General features: G+C 48.3%; 1 protein-coding gene across 4 annotated transcripts in view; it reads left to right on the top strand.

Moving 5' to 3' along the window:
- Positions 1–12,432, top strand: part of DHX35 (DEAH-box helicase 35) — a 47,986-nt gene that overhangs the window by 15,896 nt on the left and 19,658 nt on the right. For 2 of the 4 annotated variants that reach the window (XM_058177191.1, XM_058177192.1), the window contains exons 7-10: positions 355–424; positions 10,096–10,155; positions 11,827–11,939; positions 12,108–12,335. In XM_058177191.1, the coding sequence (XP_058033174.1) occupies positions 355–424; positions 10,096–10,155; positions 11,827–11,939; positions 12,108–12,335 (471 nt within the window). The remainder of the gene's footprint in view (positions 1–354; positions 425–10,095; positions 10,156–11,826; positions 11,940–12,107; positions 12,336–12,432) is intronic. The other 2 variants (XM_058177193.1, XM_058177194.1) reach the window with 1 other exon arrangement.

Genomic DNA, 12,432 nt, shown 5'->3' on the forward strand with positions numbered 1-12,432 from the left:
ATAATATAGCTAGATGTAGCCCAAGAAAAGTTTTTCAGATTGCAATTCTTGAATAGTTTCTACAAAAGTCATGGTTTAAATAAGTTATACTTGGCTTTCTATTAATTATTTTAAGTTCTATTTCTTAGAATGTATGTATAATTTATTATGTTTTGTTGTAACTCTGTTGAAGTTTTTAAAGTTTGGGAGTTACAAGTGTGTAACATCAGTTTAGTTATATGATTTCCATAATAACTGTGGCTATTAAATCATGAATTATATTTGTTAACTTGGTACTACCAAGCATTTTTAACATTGTGATGAACATTTCATGATTGAGATCTTTTTAAAAAATATATTTTGGCTTTTATTTAGTGTCATCATGTTGGATGAAGCTCATGAAAGAACTTTATATACAGATATTGCCATTGGCTTATTAAAAAAGGTTAGCATTTTGACTATATTTTTCATAACTCTTTTTGCAATCATTGAGTTGGGAACAAAGCGAATATTTACAATTGATTTGTTGCTGTAGGCCTGCAATCTTGTCAATTCCAACCATTTAAAGGCCCTTATATTCAATCTACATCAAGAATGGGAATTTGTGGCCCTAATAGAAGCTGCTGAACTACCGTATATACTCGAGTATAAGCCGAGTTTTTCAGCACGTTTTTTGTGCTGAAAAACGTCCCCTCGGCTTATACTCGAGTCTACGTCTTCGGGAACCCCGCACAGGAGGGGGTACCGAACGGACTCCCATGGGAGGGACGGGGAGCGGGCCCGCCGAGGTCTCGCGGGATTTGTCGCCCCCAGGCCGGCCCCCATTCCCGTGTCTGGTGGGCGGACGGCGCAAACTTGGCGGGCTGTGCATTGGCGCGGGGAAGCCCTGGTGGTGCAGTGTTCCCGTTCGCCCTGGCCTCCGTCCTCCGATCTCCTGCGCTGGGAGGCGGCGGCGAGCCAGCGAGCAACCGGGCACCGCGGACTTTGGCAAGGAGGAAGGTGGGAGGAAGCGGAGCTGCCGGCTGTGGGGGTTGAGGCGTGCAAGAGGTGGCGTGGAAAGGCCTTTTTGTGTGTGTGCGCGCCTGTGTGCCTAGGGAGGAAGCGGAGCTGCGGCTGTGTGGGGGTTGAGGCGTGCAGAGGCGCGCCTCCTCCTCTTCCTCCACGCTCGCTCCTCTTGCACGCCCCTCAACCCCACCATCCCCACCCTCTCCAGCGTGAAGGTCACCTCCTCCCTCTTCCAGGCGGCGGCGGCTCGGCTCCGGCTCGGCGGGCGCCACAGCCGGCAGCTCGCTTCCTCCCACGGTCCCAGTCAGCGAGCGGTGGCGACATGCCGGCGCGCTCGCTTTCACCGTTCGGCTGGATTGGGACCGCTTGGCTTGGTCCGCGCGGGCGGGGAGCCGCCAGCCTTCTCGGCTGAGGAGGAGGTTTCCCGAATGGTGGCGTCGGCCGAGAAGGCTGGCGGCTCCCCGCCCGCCGCGGACCAAGCGGTCCCAATCCAGCGAGCGGTGAAAGCGGGCGGTGCTCGGCATGTCGCTTTCACCGTTCGGCTGGACTGGGACCGGTGGGAGGAAGCGAGCTGCCGGCTGTGGCGCCCGCCGAGCCGGAGCCGGAGCCGCCGCCGCCGCCTGGAAGAGGAGGAGGTGACCTTCACGCGGAGAGGGTGGGGGATGGTGGGGTTGAGGCGTGCAAGAGGAGCGGCGTGGAGGAAGAGGAGGAGGCGCGCCTCTTGCACGCCTCAACCCCCACACAGCCGGCAGCTCCGCTTCCTCCCTAGGGCACACAGGCGCACACACACGCACACACACAAAAGGCCTTTCCACGCCACTCCTCTTGCACGCCTCAACCCCCACAGCCGGCAGCTCGCTTCCTCCCACCTTCCTCCTTGCCAAAGTCCGCGGTGCCCGGTTGCCGCTGGCTCGCCGCCGCTCCCAGCGCAGGAGATCGGAGGACGGAGGCCAGGGCGAACGGGAACAGCCCACGCTCGAAGAGGGAAAGGGAGCGAGTGGGTGGGTGGCTGGGACGAGACCCCACCACAAACACACACACACACGCCCGTGAGGCGTCTTGCTTGCATGTCACACACACGCACGCTCGCTGGGAAAAAAAGGATGGATGGATGGATGGAAGTAAGGAAGGAAGGATGGATTGATGGATGGGCGACCGCTTTGAGCGCAACCCTTCTCCCGCAACTAAGGGGGGGTCAATGTTTTCCCCAATCCTAGGGTGTGGGGAAACAGTCATTCTTTCTTCCCCCCTAGTCTCTCCCGAGATCGCACTGCAGCGCCCATCATCCCCAGCCGGCAATCTGAGCTCGTGCCATCGATGTGGTCCTTGAACTTCCCCCTCCTTGTTTCTAACCCAGCCGGCGTGGAGGGTGTGGTGGTGGTAAAACGGCCAGGAGAAAGCTTTCGCTCTTTTCGAGAGGTCCTCTTGGAAGGCTGCCTTGGAAAGGGAAAGTGGGGAGGGGGCAGAGATTTCTCCCTCAAAGGTCCCCTTGGAAGGCTGGGTTGGAAAGGGAAAGTGGGGAGGGGGCAGAGATTTCTTCCTCGGGTCCTTCTAGAGTCCTTGAGAAACTGATATCATACAAGGTTAATAAATTATACTCCTCCTCCTCATTGATGAGTTTTTCATCCTGAAATTGATTGAAACATTGTACCATCATATGCTGCCATAGTATAGTGTTAACAACATCTGTAAAGATGATATATGAGCATGACACTAAGTTTTTTCTATATTTCCCCCTTTATTGAAAAACTTCCATCATGCTTCTTTCTGAAAACAAAGGTCATTATAATATACCTCATTATATATTTGATTTGATGATATTTCAGTTAATAAATACCATTTAAGGTGTTAAGCTTCTTTTCTTTTTCAGCAGCAAAGTGAATTACAACTTTAAAGAACTTTATTACTTTATATTCATTTATTTTAAGTATAGATTTTAGATTTTTAAACAAATATGTTTAGAGCTTTTATATCTTTCAAGTTATTCAAATTATCCCCTCAGCAGGTATATAATGGCATCCAATTCCAATATCATGTTGGGGCTTTTGAGCAAGGGAGGAGGAACGTGAGCACCGCCTTTTGCGCTGGCATTCCGGGATTTCCCTTTGTTTAGAGCTGGGAATCCTCCTTCCCCCTTTTGCACTCCCTCTCTCTCTCTCTCTCTCTCTCTCTCTCACACACACACACACACACACAGACTTCTAAAGTCGATTGGCACAATGAAAGGCAAAGACCACAATTGTTTTAAGAAAGAAGCTTTAGCAGGGAGGGGGGATGGGAGGGTGTTTTAAGTTTTGGCAAACAGCCAGGCCAACTGTATTGGAGAAGGTCACACAACTGGCCTTAACATTTTAGCTGCTGTCTTTTTCCTCACACTTGGGTTTAATGATATTAGAGACCCTTATTGCCCTGCCAAAAAAAAAAAAAAACGCCACCCCAACGTCTATGAAAATTAACCTTCTCTGCCAAGAGACACTGTGCAGGGTATTTTCACTATTGGTGTGCATACAGGCTTAGATTTGTGCTGGGTTCTTAGTGCTTAGAGCACTGACCTTCAGAGGCACCCTGGTCCCTTGGAAGCTAAAGGAGGACTCATTTTCATGCTTGCAGTTGTATTGTCAATTTCTGTGAGACAATGTTGTTGAAGTAACTCACTCACTCATTCATTCATTCATTCATTCCTTGTGTGTCCAATCACACTTAGCCAATAAAATTCTATTCTATTCTATTCTATTCATTCATTCATTCATTCATTTTATTTTGTCAAATACATATTAAATAATTATATAAATATAAGCATGAATTGAATACATAAAAGGAATACAACTAAAGGGAACATTAGGACAGGGACGGTAGGCACGCTGGTGCTCTTATGCACGCCTTACAGACCTCTTAGGAATGGGGTGAGGTCAATACTAGATAGTCTTTGGTTAAGGCTTTGGGGATTTTGGGAAGAGACCACAGAGTCAGGTAGCACATTCAGGCATTAACAACTCTGTTACTGAAGTCACATTTTCTGCAATCTAGATTGGAGGTTCACTTTAAGTTTGAATCTATTGTGTTCTCGTGTATTGTTGTGGTTGAAGCTGAAGTAGTCATTGATAGGAAGTACATTGTAGCAGATAATTTTATGAGCTATGCTCAGGTCATACCAAAGGCGGCGTAGTTCTAAATTTTCTAAAGCTGGGAATCCTCCTTCCCCCTTTTGCACTTTTATTGTTTTTCGTTCAAATAAATATTCATGTTATTTTACTTGGCTCTATCTTTATTTTTTACATTGACCAGTAGCTGCCTCATTTCCCACCCTCGGCTTATACTCGAGTCAATAGTTTTTCCCAGTTTTTGTGGTAAAATTAGGTGCCTCGGCTTATATTCGGATCGGCTTATACTCGAGTATATACGGTAGTTCCCAGTATGGCCAATGGAGATGCTGTGGAATATAGTTCTGTATTTGGAAAGCTATGTGTACTTACCTCCATGTTGTTGTGATTTTCCAGCATCAAGAATATGAGAACTATGAAGAAAATACTATAGTGTATCCTGTTTTACTGTGCAATGTTGCTTAGTAATTTTTTGGCAAGATATATCAAGGATGATAGTTATTGTAAAGATTGCCTACTTCTAGGGTTAAATTAAGATACCTAACTGATCATTCAGAAGAGGAGAATCTATGGCATTAAAACTAATGACCCCTCCTCAAGAAGCCTTCCCTGGACCCAGCTATTTTGGGAAATTATCGTCCGGTCTCCAACCTTCGCTTTGTGGCGAAGGTTGTAGAGAGTGTGGTGGCATGGCAGCTTCCCCAGTACCTGGATGAAGACCCGTTCCAGTCCGGCTTCCGGTCCGGATATAGTACGGAGACAGCTTTGGTCGCGTTGGTGGATGACCTCTGGAGGGCCAGGGATAGGGGTTGTTCCTCTGCCCTGGTCCTGTTAGATCTCTCAGCGGCTTTTGATACCATCGACCATGGTATCCTGCTGCACCGGTTGGAGAATTTGGGAGTGGGAGGAACCGTTTATCGGTGGTTCTCCTCCTATCTCTCTGACCGGTCGCAGACGGTGTTGACAGGAGGGCAGAGATCGACCGCGAGGCGCCTTACTTGTGGGGTGCCTCAGGGGTCGATTCTCTCGCCTCTCCTGTTCAACATCTATATGAAGCCATTGGGCGAGGTCATCAGTGGCTTTGGGGTGAGTTACCAGCTGTATGCTGACGATACGCAGCTGTACTTTTCCACCCCAGGCCACCCCAACAAAGCTGTCGAAGTGCTATCTCGGTGCCTGGAAGCCGTACGGGTCTGGATGGGGAGAAACAGACTCAAGCTCAATCCCTCCAAGACGGAGTGGCTGTGGATGCCGGCACCCCGGTACAGTCAGCTGCAACCGGAGCTGACTGTTGGGGGCGAGTCATTGGCCCCAACAGAAAGGGTGCGCAACTTGGGCATTCTCCTGGATGGACGGCTGTCGTTTGAAGACCATTTGGCGGCCGTCTCCAGGAGAGCTTTTTACCAGGTCCGCCTGGTTTGCCAGTTGCGCCCCTTCCTTGACCGGGATGCCTTATGCACGGTCACTCACGCTCTTGTCACTTCTCGTCTGGATTATTGCAGTGCTCTTTACATGGGGCTACCCCTGAAGTGCACTCGGAGGCTTCAGTTAGTTCAGAATGCAGCTGCACGGGTGATTGAGGGAGCCACACGTTGCTCCCGTGTAACACCGCTCCTGCGCAGTCTGCACTGGCTACCTGTGGTCTTTTGGGTGCGCTTCAAGGTGTTGGTTACCACCTTTAAAGCGCTCCATGGCTTAGGGCCCGTGTACTTACGGGACCGCCTGCTGTTACCTTATGCCTCCCACCGACCCGTATGCTCACACAGAGAGGGTCTTCTCAGGGTGCCGTCCGCCAAGCAATGTCGGCTGGCGGCCCCCAGGGGAAGGGCCTTCTCTGTGGAAGCACCTACCCTCTGGAACAAACTTCCCCCTGGTTTGCGTCAACTACCTGACCTTCAGACCTTTCGCCGTGAATTAAAAACTCACCTGTTTATCCAAGCGGGACTGGCTTAATTTTTAAACTTTTTGAATTTTAATAATTTTAATTGGGGTATTTTTATGAATTTTATGGGTCAAATTTGACGGTTTTAAATTTTCGGCCATTTATAGAATATGTTATTTTAACTTCTGTCTTAATTTGTATATTGTACTGTTTTATTCTGGCTGTACACCGCCCTGAGTCCTTCGGGAGAAGGGCGGTATAAAAATCTAAATAATAAATAAAATAAATAAATAAATTTATTTATTTATTTATTATTTATTTATTATTTAAATTTGTATACCGCCCTTCTCCCGAAGGACTCAGGGCGGTTCACAGCCAAGTAAAAAATGAAAATACATTGTAGATACAATTAAAATACTAATAAAAAACTTATTTGAATTGGCCACAATTAAAATTTAGAGATAAAACCCATTAAAAACCCATAACTTAAGAAAACTAACCCAGTCCAGCGCAGATAAATAAGTAAGTTTTGAGCTCGCGGCGAAAGGTTCGGAGGTCCGGAAGTTGACGAAGTCCTGGGGGGAGTTCGTTCCAGAGGGTGGGAGCCCCCACAGAGAAGGCCCTTCCCCTGGGTGTCGCCAGACGACACTGTCGCGCCGACGGCACCCTGAGGAGTCCCTCTCTGTGAGAGCGCACGGGTCGGTGAGAGGTATTCGGTAGCAGCAGGCGGTCCCGTAAGTAACCCGGCCCTATGCCATGGAGCGCTTTAAAGACGTTCACCAACACCTTGAAGCGCACCCGGAAGGCCACAGGTAGCCAGTGCAGCCTGCGCAGGATAGGTGTCACTCGGGAGCCACGAGGGGCTCCCTCTATCACCCGCAGCTGCATTCTGACCAACTGCAGCCTCCGGATGCCCTTCAAGGGAGCCCCATGTGAGAGCATTGCAGTAGTCCAGGCGAGGCGTCTGGGCGTGGTGACTGTGCACAAGGCATCCCGGTCTAGAAAGGGGCGCAACTGGCGCACCAGGCGAACCTGGTGGAAAGCTCTCCTGGAGACGGCCGTCAAATGATCTTCAAAAGACAGCCGTGCATCCAGGAGAACACCCAAATTGCGCACCCTCTCCATCGGGGCCAATGACTCGCTCCCGACAGTCAGCCGCGGACTCAGCTGACTGTACCGGGATGCCGGCATCCACAGCCACTCCGTCTTGGAGGGATTGAGCTTGAGCCTGTTTCTCCCCATCCAGACCCGTACGGCTTCCAAACACCGGGACAGCACTTCGATAGCTTCATTGGGGTGGCCCGGTGTGGAAAATACAGCTGGGTGTCATCAGCGTACAGCTGGTACCTCACACCGAAGCCACTGATGATCTCACCCAGCGGCTTCATATAGATGTTGAACAGAAGGGGCGAGAGGATCGACCCCTGCGGCACCCCACAAGTGAGGCGCGCGGTGACCTCTGCCCCGTCAACACCGTCTGCGACTGGTCGGAGAGATAGGAGGAGAACCACCGATAAACGGTGCCTCCCACTCCCAATCCCTCCAACCGGCGCAGCAGGATACCATGGTCGATGGTATCAAAAGCCGCTGAGAGGTCTAATAGGACCAGGGCAGAGGAATAACCCCTATCCGCGGCCCTCCAGAGATCATCCACCAACGCGACCAAAGCCGTCTCAGTGCTGTAACCGGGTCGGAAGCCGGACTGGAACGGGTCCAGATAGACAGTTTCCTCCAGGTGCAGGGGAAACTGAAATGCCACCATACTCTCTACAACCTTCGCCGCGAAGCGAAGGTTGGAGACCGGACGATAATTACCTAAAACAGCCGGGTCCAGGGAAGGCTTCTTGAGGAGGGGCCTCACCACCGCCTGTTTCAAGGCGGCCAGAAAGACTCCCTCCAACAAGGAAGCACTCGTAATCCCCTGGAGCCAGCCTCGTGTCACCTCCTGAGTGGCCAGCACCAGCCAGGAGGGGCACGGGTCCAGTAAACACGTGGTGGCATTCAGTCTACCCAGCAACCTGTCCATGTCCTCGGGAGTCACAGGGTCAAACTCATCCCAAACAACATCACCAAGACCGCCCTCAGATACCCCGTCTGGATCGCGACAATTTTGGTCCAGGCCGTCCCTAAGCTGAACGATTTTATCGTATAGATAACCGTTAAACTCCTCAGCACGTCCCGCGGGTCATCCCGCTCCCCTGGTGAAGGAGGAGCGGGTCACCCGAACAGGGCAGCTGGGCGGTTATCTGCCGACGCAATGAGGGAGGAGGCGTAGGAACGCCTCGCTTCCCTCAGTGCCACTAGGTAGGTCCTAGTATAGGATCTAACTAGTGTCCGATCAGCCTCTGAACGGCTGGACCTCCAGGAACTCTCTAGGCGTCTTCTCCGGCGTTTCATCCCCCTCAGCTCCTCGGAGAACCAAGGAGCCGGTTGGGATCTGCGCCGGGTCAGAGGCCGCAAAGGCACGACACGGTCTAAAGCCCCAGCCGCAGCCCGTTCCCAGGCTGCAGCTAGTTCCTCTGCCGTGCCGTGAGCCAGACCCTCAGGTAGTGGCCCAAGCTCCGTCCGAAACCTCTCTGGGTCCATCAGGCGCCTGGGACGGTACCATCGTAATGGTTCCGTCTCCCTGCGGTGTTGGGTAGCGGTCAGAAAGTCCAGGCGAAGGAGAGAGTGATCTGACCATGACAAAGGTTCAATGACTATTTCCTTTAAGTCCAGATCTCTCAACCACTGACCAGAGACAAAATCAGGTCCAGTGTGCCTCCCCCGATGTGAGTGGGGCCATCCACTACTTGAGTCAGGTCCAAGGCCGTCATGGAGGCCAAGAACTCCCGAGCTACCGTCGATGACGAGCCGGCAGATGGCAAGTTAAAGTCCCCCATGACTAACAGTCTGGGGGTCTCCACTGCCACCCCGGCAAGCACCTCCAGGAGCTCGGGCAGGGCAGCTGTCACGCAGCAAGGAGCCAGGTACGCGACCAGCAAGCCCATCTGACATCTATGACCCCACCTCACAAAGAGGGATTCACACCCGCAATCTGAGGTACAGTGGTCTCCTCGGCTCTAGACTCTCTTTAATAGCAACCGCCACCCTCCACCCCTACCCTGGGCCTCGGCTGATGAAATGCACGGAAACCGGTGGGCACATCTCGACCAGGGCACACCTTCAGTGCCCAACCAGGTCTCCGTAACACCTATAATATCCGCGGCACCCCCCTGAATCAGATCATGTATTAGGGGGGCCTTATTGGCCACGGACCGTGCGTTGCATAACATCAGGCGTAGGCCCAGGCTCTGAGGGTCTTGACCATCCGGGGGACGGGAGAAGTCAGGGGATCGGGCACGCGATCGCCTGCAGACATCGAACGTGACCCCTATGTCGATACGATCCCCCCCTTCCGCCATATCTGCCCCTCCCCCCTACCGTGCAAATAGACTCACCCTCACACAAAGGAACACACTCCCCCCCCATAACCTCCGAACCCATGTGATAGTCGCCACGAGCATGCGCTGGAACTGGTTTCCTCCCGACGGGCTACCCCTCACCCACCCTAACCCTCCCACCCCCGACACTACCCTCCCCCCCCTCCAACCCAGACCCGTCAGTTCCCACCCTCCCCTTAAAATTCCCATTAAAATTCCCATTAAAATAAATAAATAAATAAATAAATAAATAAATAATGTCAAGTTTAGGTGAATAGGTCCTTCTATAAGAAAATGAGAACAAAAGCTGATTTTGTAATTACCTTTTATTATTATGACATGTATTTACCAGTGGTGGGTTGCTACTGGTTCTCCCCGGTTCGGGAGAGCCAGTAGCAGAGATGTTGATGTGACAGTGAACTGGTTCGCTCCGACCGTCATCTGGGCCCTCCCGCCAGCCCCTGCACTTACCTTTATTCTTCATTTTTAGCCCAGTTGAAAGGCACGGCGGAGCGGATTGCAGTGCCTCAGCTTTTCAGCAATTCAATGTGCTTGTGCGAAGCAAACCGGTGATAACACCGGTTAGAACCCACCCCTGGTATTTACATATAAATCTAAAGTATGCCAATACTTCTCATCAATGTAAATTTTATTTTTTTATGATATTTGATCGTAACTGAACAGCCTTTAATATTTTTCTCTATAGGTTCAGAAAAAACGAGGAGATCTTCGCTTGATTATAGCATCTGCTACACTGGATGCTGAGGTAGGTGACTGTCCAGAAGAGTATGTTAGAAAGATGAGGAAATATATATATATATATTTCATATATTTGGGTACAAAGGCATAGTCTTCTGGGAACGTAATGCTGTGAGTGTAAGCCCCGCCAGAGTAAATGGTGGATTGTTTAAAAGCAGTGATTTTGTTCAAGCGATTATTTTACAGGGGACTTTGTAACAGAGACTGCTTTAAGCCTTGGGAAGATCAATGGATATTTTCATGCTCTTGGAAAATACAGTATGTTCTGAATTTGGACTTTAGTTCACAGTTGATCTTGATTTGGGGCAATTCATTCATCTCTAGTGATTCCCATCATTGTCTGAATTCTTCCTTGCCACCCCCTTCCCTGCTTCACTGGTAATAAAAAGGGGGGGTGGAGATCTTCCTCCAGCCCTCACAATTCTTCTTTCCATAGTTAGTTTTTTTAAAACAACAACAATATACTTCTGTAAATATGGTTGACAAAAACTGCTTGCCTTAAGAAAATCCATTTCCCAGTGGTCTTTGTCTTGGAAATGTACTCATGCCAGCCCAGGTAATGAAAATGAGAAGAACATCACACTAAGATTTGTGTTTCTCAGTTAAAAAAATAATGTTTGGATGACTTTATTTCTCCTAGCTGAGTCCTGCAAGCCATGATTAACCTCAGAAGTATTTAACTGACAATGGCTGTCTTGTATAAAGGTTTTGGTTATGTTATTTCTGCTTGCCTAAACTACATACAGACATTCCTTTTCAGAAGCCGTTAGAAAACCTGCAAAATGGCATCTTAGTTTCCTTTAACATAGATTAGATTCTTCGTGTGTGAGTGACTTATTGAATAAATGGCTGCTTTTATGTTCTTTCAATTCTGTCTAATTTTCCTACTCATTAAAAATTAAAAGGCTGCAATTTTTGTTTGCCAGTGATAATTGATGGAAAATAGTTATCCATTAGTAATGTAAGTAGTAAATAAAATTCTGTTATTAATCACAGTAATGTCTTCAGAACATTAATTATTGGACTAAGTAAATCTAGAAAAGAAATATAGGCCAACTGCTAATTTGAAAAATTTGAGTTGTATTTCATATGGTTAGTATTTTGTATGCTTGTGTTTTATAATACATTATGTGTCCACATAGAATGTAGAAAGTAGCTTAGCTGCATATTTAATGTGTGTCAAGTATGCAAATTAAATCTCATATATTTATATATTCGTATAAATTTACTTCCAGCTAATTATAATCATAACTGTTAAATTTACATTTTTATGAGCAAATTGTTATTTTTAAATTTACCAGAAATGTTGGATATATGTTCTTCTTTTTTAAAAATGGATAGTTTATTGGTCTTATTAAATCAAGGTCAAAATTAAAAATATTACTAAGATTGCAGGATCATATATATTTATATATATCTTAGAGGGAGAGAGACAGACAGACAGACATAGATATATAGAAATATAGATAGATTAAATATGCTAGATATATATACACTTTATTAACTATTTGATGTTATTTTGAAAATACGCTGCTAGAAGTAAGGATTTGGTTCCAGGAAAAAAAATCCATGTTTTTATTTTAAACTTAAATATTTCTCCTTGGATTCCCAGTATTTGATAAGTGTTTGCTTCCTTTAGCTGGTGTTGTTGGTGATGATTTTACTGTCCTTACTTTAGAAATTTAGGGATTTCTTTAACCAAAATGAGAGCAGTGACCCAAGCAAAGATACCAGCATGATCCTCACTGTGGAAGGACGGACGTTTCCAGTGGATGTCTTCTACATTCAGAGGTCTGTTCCTGTTTAATGCTTAAGTGGTGGTTAGAAGAGAAGTCTGGTTGAGAAAGGAAGATTAAGTGGATCTTTAGGTATTCTTGGGCTTTGTTACCAACACATTTAGGATATAAACCTAAATCCTGTTTTCCAATTGACTGTATCTCTCTCCTATTTTGTGAGCAGCAGGCGCAGACTTGAGTGGAGGAGGGCTTCAGGAACCTTCCCCCGTCCCCTTCTGCACCGGCCAGCTGGAGCAGACTTCAGACAAGTGCTACGGGGGCTCGGTGGAATCTTCATGCTTTTCCTCCCCTGGAATCTTAATTCTCCCCTTCCCCCTCCACAGAAGGGCTATGGGCAAGCTTGGCAGCAACTTCATGCCCTCCCTCCTCCTCCACAGAAGGAGATAGAAAGGTCCGGTGGCAGAAGTGGGCTTGTTCTTTACCTATGCATCCAGATGCTTGCTTTTGCATGTGTGCTAAGCAAGAAATGTGGATGGTCATAGGTGGAT

Source organism: Ahaetulla prasina, chromosome 3 (assembly GCF_028640845.1).
Source record: "Ahaetulla prasina isolate Xishuangbanna chromosome 3, ASM2864084v1, whole genome shotgun sequence".
Taxonomy (NCBI): domain Eukaryota; kingdom Metazoa; phylum Chordata; class Lepidosauria; order Squamata; family Colubridae; genus Ahaetulla; species Ahaetulla prasina.